The 20,352-nt window shown below is 42.7% G+C and overlaps 1 protein-coding gene across 1 annotated transcript; it reads right to left on the bottom strand.

Annotated features, from left to right (window-relative positions):
- Window positions 1-199: 199 nt before the first annotated feature.
- LOC125765754 (uncharacterized) lies at window positions 200-19,722 on the bottom strand. Its single transcript, XM_049431196.1, has 12 exons — window positions 18,494-19,722; window positions 12,987-13,105; window positions 12,532-12,662; window positions 11,572-12,453; window positions 11,162-11,244; window positions 4,336-4,378; window positions 3,711-4,017; window positions 3,433-3,639; window positions 1,939-2,227; window positions 1,528-1,877; window positions 727-1,012; window positions 200-664 (listed from the first exon to the last, which is right to left on the bottom strand). Exons 1-12 carry the CDS (start codon window positions 19,041-19,043, stop codon window positions 372-374), a joined length of 3,540 nt encoding a protein of 1,179 aa, XP_049287153.1. The 5' UTR covers window positions 19,044-19,722; the 3' UTR covers window positions 200-371.
- Window positions 19,723-20,352: the final 630 nt, after the last annotated feature.

Genomic DNA, 20,352 nt, shown 5'->3' with positions numbered 1-20,352 from the left:
TGCCGTTCCTAACAAGCAAAAAAAACTATGTATACTACAATCCTTTTGTTTCTTTACTTCATCGAATCTTTATCTCCTACGCTTACAGCCTCTGTGCACTTCTTTTGTTCAGTAGTTATAAATTCTTTAGTTGTAAGTCAGTAGTTTTATCCAGACAATTACTTTCTTGGTTAAACGCAACAAAAATTGAGACGTGATATAATTTTTGTACATATCGCCAGCCTATAATTCGCCAATGAAATTTCCATCCAGATTTTTTTAAAGCTTATTAACACAAAGTAAAAAAATAATAATAAAATAAATACATTTGGATTTCACTTAGAACCGCTCCGGTAAGGCGAACCTATGAAGGGTTAGAATACAAAGAGGAACTACTTCACAATAGCTGCTCGCGGATAACTGACACCATTGCACGCCGTGTCCACGTTTGCACAGCAGTTCACCGCTGCTGGGCTGCACGACTGGCAGCATGGCATCGTGTCGAAGCAGGGCTCCTCGATGTACTGTCCGGGTGGGGCGTAGCTATTCTTCTGCACTGTAACCGAATCCATCGGTACATTGGGTGGTTGATAGCGAGCCCGTTGCGCCCAAGGATAATGCTCTTTGGGTGGTGGACAAACAGGCATGTAACTAAGTTTCTGCGTCGTATCACTCTCCATCGGTTCTGCAATGTTGAACAAAAGAGTTGAATATTGGTACAAACAGGAAACTTCTAAGATCGCTTACCTTCTGGGCGCTTGTAGGTGATAATGGGTTTGCATGATTTGGTTGGAATTATATTTTCTTTGTTGCCTGTATAGGTTAAACGATTTATGGTGGCACTCTCTACCCGTCCGGTTGGCATCGTAAGAGATCCTTGGGGCATTATTGGGTCCCGCTTAGCTTGTCCTTTGCAGACAAAATCGTGCCTTTGTGTTGTTATTTCCTGCATGGGTCCATCTCCGATTAGTGGTGCAGGACGCGGAAGTATTGGCGCCGGACGTTCCGCGTGGCAGTACGTTGCAAATGACGTCTGTAAAAATGGTTGTGAAAAATAGGTGAAAAGAAAGGCTATACAAAATACAACAAATAACTGGTCCAGTGTCCTTGAAGGCTAGTATGTACATCATTCCAGTGGGAAGCAATTAAAACTAAACAAAAAATGCTACAATTCAACAGCTTTAACGTGACGGTTGTTGTTGAGGATCGAGTGCATTGTGAAGAACACTATTTCATTCGGCTATAAACAGTACGAGTGTACTTTTCGGCAATTACCTTGATTCGGTTGATGTTGCTCTATGTCTTTCGTCTTAAGCATTTTTAAGTGTAATTTACCATGAAAGTGCTCTGCGCAACGTAAGAGTTAATCTAAGTTGCACATCTGCAACGTGATACACTTATTCGTCAACAGATACAATACTCGACACTAAATCAACACTAAGCATTGCGCCACCAGAGATCTAATTAGGACCACTGGGTCAGAGTGATCGTAAGTTCCGGTTCGGGCTAGAAAAAATTGGAATGATCCACAATATAGCTAGGATATACCTTGTAAACGGTGTCGTCCTCGATCTTTTGGTTGGCAACCCGCAGATGTACCACTGGTCGAATAGCGGGCGGACGCTCGCCGCATGTGGCACTGTGGTAGCTCTCTTTGTAGACTGTCTTCGATTCGAAACCCGAACCGGCAGGTACGGAGAGATTGTTATATGGCAGTACCATCTTCACTCGTTCGTTCGGACACCCGGACATGAAACTTTTTTTGTACGTCGTCTCGTTATCCATTGGTACGTCTGGCGGTTGGTAGCACGCTCGTCGCGCCCAAGGGACGTCTTCCTTTGGCGGTGGACAGATAGGACCATAGCTGAGCTTGGTTGTTGTTTCGGACTGCATCGGAACTGAAAGTGTACGTGACGAAAGTGAGACGTAGTACAACGTGTTATCGGCATCCAAACTTACTCTCAGGACGTTCGTACTCGCGCAACGGTTTGCAAGACCGTGCCGGTTCAAAGCTGGCCATGTTAGGACAGCTGTACGACAGCTTGTTCATGGTTTGCTTTTCAAACGGCGCACTGTGCACGTGCATGTGGCTTGCCGGGACAATTTTGTAACGCTTTGGTGTCGTTTTGGCCACATAGTCATGCCTACTGGTAGTAACTTCTTGTAAAGGACCCGGCTGTATTAGCTGATTGCCGGTAGGAACTATCGGTTGCGCTCGATCTACATTGCTGTATCCAGGGTAGGAGAGCTGCCGAAAAAGACAATAACGAGTATCTGTTATCAATCTGGTACAAAAGATAGGGGTGAAGAGAAAATGTTTCAACTCTATGATAATTGCGTAATTGTATATCTTACTTTTAGATAAAATAGAGTCAAAAACTATCAGATAGGATTTCGAAACAGATAATCAAAAAACCATGCCAAAGTCCTTTACATTCACAATAAGAGTTTTGGGGTTATCTGTTTAGCCTAGCAAATGTGAAATCGAGCAATCCAAATTCTATTAGAATAATTCCATAAAATAAATTACGATCTGTCGCATTTGAACAGATAATTGCCTTTGCGATGTGGCGAGACTATCAAACCACATTTACTATCTTTGGTGTGTTTTTGAACGAACACTGAGGCACGGCTCAATGTCCTAGCAAAAGCTACAAGATTTTGTCAAAACGACGAGAAATGTATTTCCTATCTAATTTGCCAGTCAATTCTTGGTAGGGTTGAAAGGATACTAAGATTGTTTCCTCGCAATTAGGTATTTAAGGCATTTATGTTTGAAAATGTATGCACAATCCAATACTAAAATATCACCGAAAAACAGTTTGTTTGTGTAGTATTTGCCGATACCTTGAAACTGTTCTCGAGCATAGCCGAATTTTGCAAAAAAAGGATTCCAGAATGCTGACCACACATCAACGTCCTTAGGTATTCTAACGGTTTTAAACGAAAGGATGTTGGAGCGAGAAGCAAATACGTTTGAAAAATTAGTGTCGGGAACTTTAAAGTCTTCATATTGGAAATAACATTTAGTAACCGATATAGTGTAATTCATGTGTTTAAAATTTAGTTATGAACTTTGTGGGCCGCACCTTCAGGATTCTTGTTACTCCAAACTTTTTAGATGCGGTTAATATAAATTATACTCTTATACTTGAATACATTTTCATTGCATAAGTGCTGAATAATTCAGTTCAAATTCCACTTTTTTTCCTCGGTTAGAACAGCCTGGCCGTATCAAGACTTATATTACCACGTAGCAGGATAGTCAGTCCATGCTACGGGGAGACGGACCAGATGGGATTTGATCCCCAGTCCTGCCTTGTGGGCTGGCGCCGTTTATCACATACACCACCACCTGAAATTCCACTTTTGCAAATATTAAACCGTTCTCGTATCTTATTGCAACTTTATGTAATATTGAGTGGAAACCCCGCTAAGATCATTCATACTCACCGCTGTGACAGTAGTTTTCTCCAAACTTCCGGGATGTGGCACCAAATGGCTTTGTGGCTTGATTGCCAGTGGGCGAGCATTGACAACAAGCTGAGGATCTGTATTGAAGGACGTTTTGTACACGGAGTCGCCTCCAAATTCCACCTCCGGTGGTTTGTACGTTACGATCGGTTTACAAGATTCCCGTTTCGGTGGTTGGACGTAGCGCTGGGGAAATTGAGGCCATAATGGCGGATAATATTATTTACTGTAATGCTTTATAAGCAAAAAATACTTACCACACGCTTCATAGGCACGCATCCCGGCCTACCACAGGCGCAATTACAACATTGCGGCATTTCGGTGTTAGCTGGAACAGAGCAATCGTCCACAACCGTGACAGGTTGTTCGCAGGGACCAGGACAACAAGTAGCCCCGTCGGAGTACGTAGGATTTATGCACACTGGATCCGGATATTCAGCACACGGCCCGATTGGCGGTGTGGAGCAGCACGGAATCTCGGATTCTAATCCGCAAGCCTGTTCATCGCAGTAGACAACGGCACCTTCTGTTGCACATGGGTTCTCTGCTGACACTGAGCACACTCTGCGAAGGGAATTGGAACGTTTGCATTGCATCACATTTTGTTTTTTGTTTAAGGTCATGGATAGCACACGCAACTCTGATTAACACGTGATATTTGGAATCAATTGAATTTTTTTTGGAGAAAAAACCCCCCGACACGTAGTTTGTTTGTTTCCTCCTCCTGGAGTCTCGCGCACTGATCCGCAGTACAATATTAAATCAATAAAACCTATATTTATGTTCCTCGCCCAGTTTGTCTAACTAACTTCCGAAACATATCGAGGCCAAGAGCATCGGTGGCCTTCGAAAATCATAAAACAGGAATACCGCTCAACTCACCCGTTCGCCACGTGTTCGAGTGTTTCGGCCATCGGTATTTGAACTTACGGTTTGGAACGATTGCGAGGGGCAGGCAATGACACAACAACGACGTGTAAATTTCGAACCTAAATTTTGTCAGTTTCGAGTTTAGAACGGCAAACGAAACTGGTTCGGTCCGTTCGGGATGGAATATTCGCAAAAAATGAACTATACTGCTTTAGAACGTTACATTCATAGCGTAGCCTGCTTGGATGTCTCATTTTTTCGCATTGCATTTCCATCGTGACGGATGCTATGCCAGTAGGTATCCGGTGACTTTCGGTGAATGGAAAAGCGCGGCCTACTGTACAGGTTTCATAGGGACGAGGTATATTTGCTTTTCACTGCCACATGACCCGCTTTTCGTGGGTGAGTAGTTTGTTTTCGTTTCCAGGTCAAATAGTAATGCGCGCACGTGGGACGAAGACGACTACGGTAGAAAAAGGTTCGCATGCTAGCAGGTGTAATGAGGGTGTGGGTTTTTTTTCTTCTTTATTCTAGCTACTTTACTGAGTGTCATTATTTGTTATAGAATCATGTTGTGAGAATTGCATGAAATTCCGTATCATCCTTATCTTCCAATTGTGATCCGTTTGGCACACTTATGATTAGCATGGTACCTTGGAACAACTTCTTTACCAATCGAAGCTTAATTTGTACGCAATGACATGCACTTTTCCCGATGTATGGAAAACATCTGCAGGTTACCGTCTGCAATTCGGGAATAATGTCCTTCGAATTGATGCCAAAGCCTCGCACTCAATGATTCTTGATTGTTCCAATATTTCACTACAAAAAAAAATCGAGTCATGGTCCCCCAAATCGGTTGGGAAAAAAGGAAAAAGGATAATGTTGTCGAAATAAAAAAAAATGAAAATTATGAAGTTTTCAATTTTAATCACTGATGGTATAGAATGAAATACGATTTTGATGCGGAAGCTTCATGTGGATTGGGGTTTTCCATGTAGGAAACGTTAATCATGCGTGGAACCACCGAACAAGATACCGGAACAACGATGTTCAATTAACTTTGATAAATTTTTGTTCTAACTCTGTCTTCTTCTACATGTACATCTCACTGTGAACCAAATGTTCTCTTCTTACACAATGTTTTTTTTTTGTTATAAATTAATTAATCATTCATCAATACACTTTATTAGCCACATTCATCAAACCACAAACCACGTCGTACCAGGAACGATTAAACTGTTGTAATTCTGGATTCATTTGACACAAAACATACAAGTACGAAAGATTTGTATGCCACCGAAAAGGATGACTTAATGTTCAAAAAAAAATAAAATAAACATATAAAACGCACACGCGAAGCTTACTTTCATGTACAGTGGAAAGATCTTAAAATTTAAGACCCACACGAAACCAACACAAGGAGCAACATTCGTACCGTACCGATCGAACCAAAACGCGAAACTGAAAGAGCGAATGCCGAAATAAAAGTCGCCGATGTCGCAACCTAACGGACCGTGGCACAGTCAGAGACAACGTGCGGACCGTTTCGGGTAGGCTCGTGAAACCGAAATGCCCGATATGGATGGAATGGGGCACGTTAGTGTAAGAGGGGTGGCAAACAGGGTTCGAAAACAAAAAAAATACTTGCAAATGCAGGTCAAAACTAAGGGAGTGCTGGAGGGTCGATCAGTCGCGACCCCCTGAACCTCATCGTCCTGTTAGCGCGCGGTGGTTAAACTAACACCACCGTACAATGCCGGCGCCAAGAACCGTACGAAACTTCACGGTCGAAAGAACGCAGGATGTGTTGGTAGGTGTACAATGGTCGAAGGAAACAAAATAGAGAAAAAAAGGTAAATTTTGTGTGTTCCGTACCGTACACGTAACAAGCGTTTTCGAAAGTAACCCACCGCTGACAAAATGGGGAGAGGAAAATTGTCGAAGTGGAGTTTTACACCTGGTAAGTGTTGGAAAGAAATGGAAAAATAGTATGGAATGCTCACATATTAGGGATCATTCAATTATTACGTAACTCTGGAAGGATGGAGGCACGGGGAGGGGGCTACTACCAGCGTTACGATTTGATACACAGAGGACAAAGTGGGGGTGGGGGGTGTTCAATTTTGTGTTACGTAACGTAAAATAAGATACTTTTAAAATTCTGGATTATTTATGCGTGTAATGAGTGTGAGTAAGTAGAATGAAAATTATAATTCGACTGAGTGCTTAAAATGTTAAATTATGTGTTATCCCAAGCTCCCAAGCTCATAGTACTTCCGGCGAAACTCAAACTTGGCTTTGAAGTTGCTATCATCCGATCTTGAGCTTATCGGATTTCTTCTGCTATAATTGTCTTAAAACAAGCTTAAAATACCGAAAATATCAAAGGGATCTCCGGCTAAAACGGACATCATCGTCATAGGAAGGACCAAAGTTGTTCAACGAAAATGTAAGCATTTCAAGTTTAAACGTCTAGAGTAGAACCTTAACGTTCTTTTGGGAATATTTCAGTCAATCGCTCAAAGTTCAAATATTCCAGTTTACGCGGTTGCTTCGATTTGGGTAACTCGTCCTTTCGACGAGTTGTAGCTACATTTCGTCTTGGCTAGTTGCAACCCTACGAGTGTACTGTAGCATATATACATAGTAGTCCATGGATTTTTTTTCCGTAAAACCGTGAGTTGCACAAGTTGCATAAAGGAGTTAAAAATGTGTTGGGATAGAAGTTCATTTGGAGAAGTTGCCACACCGACAATGACTTCACAGCAATAATGCTGTCTTCAAATTAATTTTAAACTTCATTGGAGACGTTGCATCATATCGAACACTATCGAAACAACTTGCAAAGTACTTTTTGGAACAACCACAAGAACAGATAAAAGGCACTGAAAGGGTCTTATAGGCCGAAAAGGGAAGAGAGGCCTGAAAGGGTGAAGATAAAACTGTTTGAAGACGACAAATTTCTGAGACTCTAATCGTAGGCTTGCAGATTGTAGAAGACAACCGTGAGCCATGTAGGCCGAGTTTGCTCCAATTACAACCCTACCTGATATGACGACAAACATTTCAACCAATTCAATTCCCTTACCATTGAGGCAGTCCTGCAGCAGGATTCCAAAGGCAAAACAAACTAACCACATTACACTATACCCGTCCATACTAAAGGAATCAGGTCACGTAGTAGTCAGACAGGAGCAGACACGACCACGTGCACATCATGATACCGATAGGCCACAAGCATCGATCAAACACAATGTTTACTACCGTCGCTCACCAGGATATGAATTACAGCTTGTGGAACGTGAGGAAGAAAGGCTATCGATACATTAAAGATTCACTTCCGTGCAACAGGACATATGTTCCCTTCCTGTGTGTCTCGTTCGTTCTTTGTTAGTAATGGTATATTTGGACGAGAAAATGCCACACTTCTCCTGAGGAGCATAAGCAAACGGGACAGAAAGCAAACTGCTTACTTTTGCAGTGTGGGGAGAAAACAAAAACATTAAAAGGCAAACAATATATGCACGTGAAACGCGGTCACTACTAGTGCATTTTGCAAAACGTCCCATTGCGAATGAAACGGTGGAAATTAGGTCGGTTTCTTTTTGTTCAACCGCAAGGATGGCACTACTATAAGGTGGCTATCTGCAAAAGTTTGCTGGTGCCATTTCGCGGAACTTTTAATTAGTTTATCGCGTGTATTGGGGAGATGTTTTTTTTCTGTCGCAATCTCTCTGGCACAGCGGTACACACGAACGCATAGTTTACAAACGCCGATTGAATCATTGAACATTTGGCAAATTATCTAAACGAAATGTTAAATTTTAAATTAGTTTTTTATGTGTTTGTGTATGTTCAAAAGAATATTTGAACTTTTTTTGCTAAAATTAATAAGCGACCAACAGCTTCTCGAATGTAACCGAGGTTCTGTAATCCTTTTCAATGCTTAAATTTAAAGCATTCAGTTTAAATATTCAGTGTACGTCCTACATATAACTACGATTGGTCTTGTTGTGCTCTGCATACCTGGCAGCAACTCGTCGATAACGTGCTGTTATCGTGTAGCTGAGTAACTACCAGCTGATCGCGGTCGGATTGACTTTGTCCCGCATATCACTGCTGAAAAAAGAAGAAAAAGAGCTGAATTAAAGAAAAATAGCTTGGAAAATTTGTGGAAAATCTTTGAAAATTTGCTCAACAATTCGAGGCAAACTGTTACTGAATAAATGAGCTGACACAAAAACGAGGAAAATTGTTGCAACACCCTTGAAAATTTGGTGAACAAATCATTGGAACAGTTATATCCTTTTTGAAAAGTTGTTTTTTAGATTGAATAATGCGACAAGAAATTCCGTGAAAACACTCAAAAACGATCATCACATTGTCAGTATATCAGAATTATTAAGAATCTCGTGGAAAACTATTTAAATGTTCGCGAAAAACGTAGGAAAAACCCATGCTAATGTTTTCCGAACTATTGTTTTGAATGTGACACATAGATGGCGCACATTGAGTTCGAGGTTGCGGGAATGGCTATTAGGTGGCGCTAATATTTCATCTTTTAATTTCATTTGTGGAGTATCGCCTAGATAGCGCTAACAACTGTACTACGTTCTAGAGCTAGTAGAGAATAGAAGTGAGTGTTAGCTCCTCCGTGATCGAAGAATCGTTTATGGCGGTTTTTATTGATCAAACATGGGGAAATTTACGAATGGCAAGAGACGAACAATAATTTACTTTTCATCCTACTTACGCACACTACCGATCATGTATGTATGTCGAGGAGTAAAGATGACGCTAGGAGATAAATGTTACCTCTTCTGTGGGTTATCTCTTGGTATCGGAAATGATTAAACTGGCCGTTTTGCGAGATCAATATGTTTAAATCGACCGAGGTTTCAACGCATGGCGAATTAGCGTTCATTTCCTTCCATTGCTGACTTTATTCGAATTTTTCAGCTAGCATTTATGCCTATCATATGGAGTGATTTGTCCAAGTATAATTTCCCAAGGTCTTTAGGAACTTAATTAATTAAGGGCTTGCCATCTCAACGGTTCTCAATAAATGTCGCGAGAAAGACAATAATGCAACTCACCAAATATATTAGTACTTTGAATTATATTTTACAAAACAGATTCCAGAAAGTAAACAGAAAGAAATGTTCACCAATAGCTACAGCACAATTGAAAGTGAAATTAAAGTAATCCAGAGCAGAAGAAAGTGAGATATATAAATACGTATGTAGTCTATTACCATATGTCCGTCGCGTACATTACAATATGGTGGCCTGTTAGAATTTTGTTTGTAATTGCACTGAACTGATAGGCTGTGTGTATCGTGTTGCTTTGCGCTTGCCACGATGTACACCGTATCATCGTCTTCATTAACATCATCATCAGTGGTTCTTTGTTCTATCTATTTCAGAAATATCTCCCCATTCAGGCACACAGACACAGCACAAACACACGCTCACATACACACACACCTGCTAGATTCTCTCTTTGCCATCCGGTTCCTATCCTAGGTGGTGCTGCCTTTGTTCCTGGCTAGGAAAATTCAACTCAAGAGGAGCATATCTGTGAACCCTAGATGAGGAGACTGTCTCCTGTTAGGGGCAGACCGAAGAGAAGGAGCATCTATCTACAGCTGCCCCAATTGGCGAGGTTCCGGAAACCGAACGCTCAACGCTACTTTGCTTTGATTGAAAACTACGCCCTGACCTGCGTAACCTGCGAAGAACGAACGGACACGCATTATGTGGTCCCGCGCCCGTATCGCACTCTACTTACACTGTTCGATAATCGATTACTTGCGTTTAATATAAAGGACTAGTGGATATAACTTGATTATGCAGTTACCTGGTACTGATAATTTACCGTTGTTCGTTTCACTTTTAGCGCTTACTTACAGTTACTTAGCTACAGCAACAGAAAACTATCCGAAAACCCTGTCTGAACGCTTCGCAACAACAAAAAAAAAACAAAACAAAAATACAGGCATCTTCCTATCATACACATTGCTTTTGCTACTCCACCGAAAACTGAACACGGAGTACGAAAGACAACCAAAACAAAAGAAAAACAAAAAGAATTAAACACACGAGCGCTTGCACACATGTCTACGCTGGTTAAAACTGACTAAAACACTAGGTGATGCCACCCAAACCGTCCCTTCCGCAGCCTGAGATAGATCATGTACGTGTACTCCCCATTGACGATCTGGTCCATTTGCTACTGCGCTGCTAACTTCCCTTTGCTAAATCACTTGCAGTGGGGTCCTCGTTGTGATGAAATGGCGTTTCCTAGGGTTCGGTGTTTCTGCTCATCGAACAACTTATGATGCGATGTTATTTAAGTTCAACCTGATTTAAATACTCCTATTTATGTATCTATATATAAATGTGTTTTTTTTTTCATATGTACCGTTGCACTTATTATTGGTATTAGTTTTCTCTTTCCCTTCCCTTTTTTTTGTTTTTGTTTATTTGCTTTTGTTGAAATTAACTAACTGCACTTTTACCACTTAACAAGAAGTACACAAACGAAACGTTGCCTTTCTGCTTGCGACGACGTGTGATTATAGAACTATATATGCAGATCTTCCTGTTACCCTTTTTTCGAAATAGACGTGCTGTAGTAGTAGGGAAGCCCCACCGTTCCATGCCACGTTGCCTGCCTGCGTTCGCACGTCAATAGAGCAGATCGGTAAAGCAGTTACTGCGCGTCTTGTGAGACACTTTCATAGCGCGTTGTTCTTTGAGCGCTACTGTTTCCCGTTTTGGTGATGTACCTTGTCTTGTACGCCGGTTCAACCTTTGTCGTGCTACCGTTCCTTAACACCAGGAAAAGAACGGGCTCTTGTTTTGGAAGCGCTGCTGGAATGAGAAAAATCTCGACGATCCCGGATTAACCTTCGATCTGAAACATAAAAATGGAGGAAAAGAGAATATTTAGCACTTAGTTAACATCCGAAAAACGGAACGCATTAGCCATCGCTCTAAGGGTGCACACAGGAAAGCGTCATAAGTAAATAAAGTAAAACATGCAATTTGTTAGTTAAAATAGACACTTTGTTTACTGCTAATAGTAAATAGGTAAATCAATACATCTGAACATAGGATCAGAATAAGAGGATACGAAAACATAAAAGCATCGTGGTGTTAGTCAACGTAATCAAGTGGCCACAACTGCTGTTAGAAGCACATCGTCTCCGCGTCGGAAGCAGCGCGTGAAAACCGGACCAACCTCTCGACGATGACGGCCGGCATCTGGACCAGCTGCACCGGGCTTTTGCCGTCTTTTAAAGCTTGCGTCAGATTCAACATCTGACCGCGCATCACAGACATCTGCCGCTCGAACAAGCCCCGATCGAAGCCCTTGTCCTGCTTGAACAGTTCGTACAGCTCGTTGCACAGCTCCTCGCAGAAGTTCGGATCGGACAGCGAGGGCAGCACCAGATCCTTGATGTCCTGACTGAACGGTTGCTTGGCCTGCGGCAACCAGGCCCAATGGTACGGGTAGGCACGCCACGAGTCAGGATGCTTGAACGGAAACGCGAGCCCGTTATCGATTGCAGCGATCTTAATTTCGGGCAGCTGCACTAGATTCCAGTCCGTGTGTTCCATCATCTCCAGGCGGCTGCTGCTGCGTGGAATATACCCACCACCGTTCATCCCATTCGCCAGCCCGTTCACACCGTTCGGGCTGGTTGCGGTCGGGCTGGTTGGCACGATCGATGGTTGATCGTACTTGATCAACCAGTTGTCATTGCCCCGATCCGTGTTGCGAATGATGTAGTCCAGCACGACCAGCCGTTCGAACTGGAGCTGAAACTTTTGGCCCAGCCGTGTCGGCAACGGTTCCTGCTCGAACCGGCGCAACCAGTAATCGGCATCCTTGTAACCATCAACGAACAGCTGAAACGAGCCGGTCTTCGGTGGAAGCGACATACGGTTGAACCGAGCCGCCGGAATGCGCTCCTTAATCGTTTTCTTGATGCGAGCCTTCTGCCGGTCAATGCGCGGATAGTTGAACGTTTCCGAGACGAGCCGTACAACGCGCGTCTTCGGTACGATGTTTAGATTTAGTTTTTGGTCCACTAGACTAGCTCCGGCTTCCGAGAGATACCTGCGTGGTGTAGCAAATGGACAAATTGATAAAGCTGTATGAGAACAACAAAACCATCGGCCACAATGTTTCCCTTACCCTTGATTCGGTATCAGACAAGCGCGTCCAAAACAGCACGGACAGCACAGTTTGTGCATCCATTTGGTCCACTTGGGATTTAACCTTCCGTACGGTTCTTCATCTTTTGGTTTAAATACGGCGATCACTTTCTGTAATGGAAAACAAATAATACAATGGACGTGTTAGTTGCTTAGGGTTGCACTACTTGGAACATTTGCGTGACAGCTTTAGACCGGAATGGCATCATATTGATTGTACGATTCATACCAAAATTTCTGATAAAAAACTTTATGAAACAGAAATTCCCCGTACATTCAAATCATTATGCAACGATTTGAATGCGAATCGTTTGGGTAAAATGTTTGCTCTCTGCTCTTCGTTACGGGATGATTATCGTCAACGTATTTCTCGAGAAACATCCCATTGAAGTGTGAGCAGTTGGTATTGGAAGAAATGGGTGAACTTTTACTTACTTTGGCGGGATTCTTGACGAAGTACGACCCACTGCTCCCTTGGTAGATACGTTCCGGATAGATGCCAGCATCGATCGCTATTTCTGCCGAGTACACTAGATCACTGAAGTGAGGATCATCTGTAGAAAAATAATAATGACGTATGATCGATTAATAATTATTGTAATTCCCATTCGTAAATGTGTACATGAATAATCAATTGGCTGTAGATAAAATTAATCTTTTTCATTTTAAGCTTATGTTACATTTCTGGAAAAAATGCTTTGAAACCGTGTGCTGAGGTAACCTTTCCACCAGTAGTTTGTCGTTTAGTAGTTTTGCGTAGTAAGTAATATTTTTTTTTGCTATCGATTGTTTTATTTTGTAAATCAATTTAGCAGAAAAAAAACTTTCTCAAAATGTAATATATACAGTCGAATCGAGAACGGCAGTGCATTCATGTTCTTATCAGCCAATGTGTTTTGTAACAAATGCGCGTTGGTGTATGTCGGTACCAGTCGTAAGTACAAGTGCACCGTTCGGTGTAAACCATGTACCACACGCAACGCCACACTATTCTAAAGCAAACCACGAATGAGGTTATCGCGAAAAAGCGAAATATAACCGTTTCGATACGGTTCGTTTCATTTTGACCACAACAAGTCTGAAGGGAAACGGGGCTGTTAATTTTAATTAGTGCATCTTTTCACAAAACCCTGCCGGTGGTTTCTTGTGGTTGTTTACCCGAAAAGAAGCCGAAGAACAGGGGCCGAGGACATGTGCCAGGTGGCACCTGGTTTTGCATTGGTTGTACGTGTAAATGCGCGATTAAAGATTTCCCACGTTCATACGAAACTTTGACGGTCGGCGCCTTTCGCACTTTAATCCATCTCACTTCTAGCTGGCATATTATTCACGTGGAATATTGTTTAATTGTTCTTAAACCAAAAATATGATTTAAAATGCCTCTCTCGTTTGTAGGACACAAATGACTTATTGCTAAACGCTATTCGAAGATACAGTGCAATCTCTCATTCGAACAGCAGTAATGTGGGGGTAAGTGCTCCATCCTTCGTTGGGAAATTAGCATCCCAATGTGCACAGGCCAAATATAGCACACTATGTGCCACAGCTATATTGTGGGACGAAAATCTAATTGTTTGTTCGAATTATTTTTGGAAAGTACGGAAATGACGGTGGTCGCATCGTGCCCACAAGGTCACACTTTATAAGACCCACTCTACTTACAGGGAAGGGGTGGAAGGGACAGCATCAGGGTGGGCTAAGAATAAGATATCCTAGAAAACAGGTGCACAGTGGAACGAACGAACGGAAATCGATTGTTTCTTTTGGCGAAGTATTGTACGAGCGTAGATTGCAACACAATTTGGAAAGAGTAACAATGCTGCATGTGGCAAGTTACGATTTGCCACGTAATCAATTGCATTTGCATTCACTTCGTACAAAGTGAGAAGAAAATTCATCAGCATTAACATAATCGAGTGATCGATATTTTTTTTTCGTTCGTTCGTTTGTGGTTTTTGGTGTATCGTGTACTGACCACACCACTATCTACCACGTAGGTGCGAATGCAAACGTATATCCCTTTTCCGGTGTACGCTTTCCCAGTTCAGTTGAGAGGGGAAAGGGTCCCAGTGTTCTAGAAAAGTCGTGACCACTCGTACACAACACAACTTCTAACCGCAGAAGGATGTTCGCACACAACCTTTTCTTTTGCCGTTTCCTTTCCAGTGCAAATAAAACAAAGCCCAAGCAAAAAAGAACCCCCTAGCACAGCTGGACAAAATCTCACAAACCTAAGTTCCGCTCTCAAGGGTTTCACGTGTCAGTATTGAGGGAACACCACGTGACCGAACCCAAACAAATGAGCTTGCTGAACATGAATCTTGCTGCTCCCTTGGTTGTGTCATGCGAGCGAAAGAGACAGTTCTTCCGCTCTATACGATTGTTTGACCAGCAAAGCGTCACACTTGCATACCCATTTCGCATATCGATACACACCATTCTATGCCATATCGAACCGCCACACCGTACCTGAAATATCGTTGTACGGATAGTAATCGTCGTCATTGATAAGAAACTCTCCGTTGATGCACTCGACACGCGTTGAACCGTTGTGGATGCCCGCACCGGATGCTTCCCCAGCTAAGCTTACGATGGCCGTATTGAAATGAAATGTGTGTCCCGTGTCGAACTGTTTTACGGCTGGCCGTTCGGTTCCCTTCCGCAGCACATCGTACACACCCCCGTCGTGGGGATCATCGGGCGGTGCGATAATGTTACAAGGCCTGCCCGGTCCATGATCTATCAGCCGGTTCGCTATCGCTGAGGAAACAGCTGTCCCTGCGGTTGACAAGTCCGCTCCGAACAGGTACGTGGGATTGATCACCGAAAGGGATCCTTCCGCTTGCGATAGTGAAGCGGATGGTGTGATACGCCGCTCTGCTTCATCCTCGGACAGTATGTCGCTACCGTTCAGTGGTGCGACGATGTTACTGTCGTCCAGGATGAAAATGTTTGAGTTTTCCACAAGCATTGCCGCATGGAGGTGTGGAGGTACCAGTGGCAAACCTGTCTAAAGGGACTTTAAAATGCCACCCGCTGATTGCTTTGCGTGATTCTGCTGCTGGTTGCGCTGTTGCGTTGGTGTAACTTAATTACGGGATGTCCACTCCTACACGTGCGACCTTCACTTCCTTGACGCGACGGCATAATAATCCTTCGTAGGCGAGGAATTGTTCAATTTACTATGATCCCAAAATGGGATTGTAACAACCCGGGGTAGTCTGTCTTGACAACAGCGATCACGTCATCAATTTTCCAGATAACTACGACGTAGTACGTGGAGCAAGCAGGCACGTTGAAAATATCACACTTGTGCCAGATTTAAGATGAAAACAACAAAAATCTACATTGCTAATCACATACACTACATACACACGCACTCACACACACACGTACAATCACGGACAGACGTAAACTGTCTGAGTGTGGATTTGCTTTTTTCCCGAAGTGCACACAAATTTTCACTCGCCACTCAAAACGCGATGTCGTCACAGCCTGCTAATGGATTGAACGATACGAAGAAAACAAAAGGTAAAACAACACACCGAACGCAAGAACATCTTTTCCCTTTATGTGCGGGGCTTTGTCTTAGCAACACGAATCACTGGAAAACCATGGCCACGACAACAGCTAAGCAAGTGGTGGGTTAGCTTTAGGTTAGTGCAGGAATCTTCCCCGGGAGCAACCCGACCGACCGTACGGTTTTGCCGTAACACTCGCTCGAAAGTGAAAACTTCAACTGGCGGATGGCGCCACGACTCGGTACGTCTGAAGCTCGAAAGCTCCCCGGTGGCCGACCGGTTGAAGGAAAATCAGTCGAGCTTAAAACTACCACCAGCCGGAGCTACGCTGCATACATCCAAACAAGCACGTAGGACGTGCGAACAATCCACCGCACCACGCTGTATTGGTGAGGAAAAACATGTGGCATGAGGGAAAACTTAGCAGTCGCAGTTGTCGTCCAGAGCAGCTCTATCGACGAAGGAAGCTTCCGACTGTCAACGTGGATTCATAGTGGCCAACAAAATGGGAAAGCTTCACGGTAGCATGTGCGTATGTATTGTGTTGTGTCGTCACGAATTCTATCCTCCTTCTACTGCCAAGGATTGTGCCAACAGTAAAATTTTCCGCGGAACCGTGCACTCGTTTTCCTGAAAGCTGGCTAAGTTTCGAATCGGAGCTTTTTCCCCCGACCAGTTGTACGTATACACTCGGAAGCTTTACGATACAAGAACATGAAGCAGACTACGTTTGTTCGTTACACCTTGCGAGAAGCCAAAACATAGGTTCCGTTGCAGTTGCTAAGGAAAACAATTAAGTCAAAGGTAAGGAATCTCATGTCAAATTTTCCTATATATTTAGCAATGTCCAATATATTTTGCGTTTATATTAAAGAACCGAAATGATTTAATTCATTTATCAACAATTTTCAAAAAGCAATTGCTCCTGAACTGGAAAACGCGTAAGGTAGTTTAAAAACGATAATCTTTTGAACTAAAAAATGGCTTAAACATATGCTCAATATCCATTGTTCGGGATTTTATTTCAATTGAACGAAACCGTAACTTTTCTTACGTTTCTGTTATCAATAAAATGTCTCCTCCTCCACCAGCTTGCTAAAACTAGATCGTACGTTACCAGTGGGCACAATGGACTAACTAAAAGGCCATATTTTATAACTTCTTTTAACTGTTTTTTCTTTTAACAGAAGAAGTAAAACGATGGCCACGGTTTTCAAACGGTTCGCTCCGATCGAAGTGGAATGAAATAACGAACAAAAATAATGCTTCGTGCTTCACTGCCAAGGTTAAATGTGTACGATGGCGAGCAGGGTTATTGGAGAGGGGACACAGTAATATAATTGAACCTTGTCATTAGTTTTATTTTGTATTCATTAGATTACGGGCCAAACGGCATCGTATAACGCATTCGTAATTTATTGTAACAAATGGTCAGTAAAAAAAAAATAAACTCGTATACACACAGCCCAAGACGTCAAGTTAAGTTTTTTAAGCAAGTAAGCATCATCATCGCTCTTTGATAAGAAACGTGATTAATGTTTCAATGATGTAAAAAAGTAGAAACAAAAACTAACACTACTTTTTACATTGCGTGTGTAGTTTTGATTAAAAAAACCAATAAGAACAAAACAACATAGCACTGAAACTAATAGTCGCACCAAACATGATAACAAGACCCGGAAAAGGACCGAATTCCAATAAAATGCTAGAATGTAGCTTCAAATTGAGAATTTCAATTCTCCAAGAGTAGATTACTTGGCTTACAATAAATCCTTTTACTGGCTATTTTAGTCAATGATTCGTTGCCATTCGACACAGCATCATGTTGCAGCATGGACAAAACAAGCGATAAGCAGCCAGACAACAACTGGGACAACAACATTGTTCACATTGACAGCAAATCTCCCGTCGGGTATAGTTTTTTTTCTTATTCAGCCTGAACGATGTTGGTCATTACGCGGCATGGAATGGGAGCATTTGTAGGTTTTCCTACGTATGACGTCCATTCGTTGCATGACGAATGCACAAACGACGCTCGATCATTACCTGCAGTCTCGAGCAATTGTACGGGACTGTGCTAGAGCGATGTACGTTAATCTGCGGTACTAGCAGCAACACCCGCAGCAGCTTCGTAGAAGCTGTCTACTTTAACAAGATAAGCGTACTTCATGTTCGTTTTACCATTCTGTCTCCTACAATGATGCCGCTTCAGGGCGCCGCTCTATTAGGACAACATATTGCCTTAAGATTAAGATTTTGCGGTTGTCTTTAGGAGTTATTTTTGTTGTGTCATACTTTTCGTAAATCTTTCATCATCCTTTGGTCACCCAGAGGGAAACGTAAAACCATTCGTACCTAAAGCTCCAAACAGATGAGTCACAGAGCTGTACATGAAGTGGATGAACGAATGTGGTCACTTACCGGGAAATTGATTGTATGTAATCTCATGATCGCGCGACCCCAGCAGGGGTTGCGATTCTCGATCGATGCCGGAATCCAGCGTGATGCCTTCGAAGCTAACGTCCGGCAGCACGAGCGGCGTACCGTCCCCGGTGTCCACTACGGTGGTGGCCACGGTCGAGGCTGAAGATGCAGAAAGCCGCGACGAACTTTGGTTGTTCACGCTCTGTTTATTGTCTGCTGCGGCGCCAAACAACGGTCCAGAGCTTGGCGGTAACAAGTCGTTCACGATCGCATCTTTTACGTCTCGTTCACCGTTGTCCGATACTGGATGCAACGTAGGCGATTGTTGATGTTCGTTCGCACCGGAAATGAACGATAGTTGATTCACCTTTTCACGGAGCGCTTGGAGGGCCTGAGGTGGTGGTGGTGACCTTAGATCGTTGTGAAGAGTTACGTTTCCGACAGCATGAATCGGAGTTGAGAGTCCGTTTGATGTGATGACGGTACCAGCGTGATTACTGCTTGTGTCTCCGAAATCCAGATCCACAAGCGTTCCTTCGGAGGTCATTTGACCGATGCTGTTCTTTGTTATCCGACGGATGACACCATCGAATATTTAACGCACTGCACTAAAGGGATATTTACGATATGGTTGATACGATCAACTAAACGCAGTGCTCTGCTTCGCTAGTCGGTTGCACTGGATGATGATGGATCCTAAACTACACAGTTTCAATCAACGGTGGATGCTAGGTCGAGCAGAACACCATTCGTCAAGGGAAACTAACTCCGTTCGCTAGATTGGCTGGAAAATCGAAAAAGTTGTTGTCCTTCGCGCGTGGTGTTGAATTCGGAACCGCACTCTTGTTGTTTGCCATCGACTATTGTGATGCTGCTCGGTGCAAATGTCTCATTATTATCGTCGTTATGTCGTTGTGTGGTGGACACGCAATTTCTACCAACAAAGCACAAACCAATGATTTACCGACCGACTAAGACTTAGAATATTGTCTTTTTCCACCCAATTCTGTCGTCATACTATTGCACAAGGGTGTCGACAGGGCAACGAAAGTTTAGTTTTATAATATACACTACAAATTTTGTAGAAAATTTGCAACCAAATCCGATCCGCCCCAGCTGGTATATCTTTTAACACTTTTTTTATTTAGCAAGCTGACTGATTGCCTTTTACTGACGCACTAACACAACATTATTTATCGCTTGCTGTACAGCACACACACATATCCCAGGTTGCTGTTATCTGCGTCATGCGTCGAATGTCAATCATTGTGTTTATAATCTGCGATTGGAAGGTTATAAGCCGGAGAACACTACAAATGTTGTTTGTTGATACCGTATAACCGAAACCGATCTGTATAACCGAAAGAAAGTGCATTCTTCTCGTAAAATTTTATCAATGGACATGAAAAAGGATCAAACGTGAACAGCTGATCGCGTAAACAGACATAACAATCATGATGGAAGTTATATGTGCTGATCGAATGGAAATTTAGCTCTACAAATAAATTTTAGTATCATTTTAAAAAAAATTGATTCGTTGATTGCAAGTAAAATGTTTTACATTATGGATTGTAGCGCAAAAGCACGATATGAGAAAAAACGATTTACCAAAACACCAGACATTTGAAACATGCGCAACATGTGATAGGAATGGCTGATGAACAACCTAGCACGATCGTGTCAATAAAATCTGATTGAGCAAGACAAATTGCGCGGACATGTGCTCGGGAAGAGAAAATAAACAAAATAGAAACTGTTGACAACAGGTTTCCGAGTTTGTAGGAGAATTGTTTTAAGTGCATTCCTCGGGCTGCAACGATCCTATCGCCCTAGATGATTTTCAAACAATCTTTACA

Source organism: Anopheles funestus, chromosome 2RL, assembly GCF_943734845.2.
Source record: "Anopheles funestus chromosome 2RL, idAnoFuneDA-416_04, whole genome shotgun sequence".
NCBI classification, from domain to species: Eukaryota; Metazoa; Arthropoda; class Insecta; order Diptera; family Culicidae; genus Anopheles; species Anopheles funestus.
This window is presented reverse-complemented; position numbering and strand designations above follow the sequence as displayed.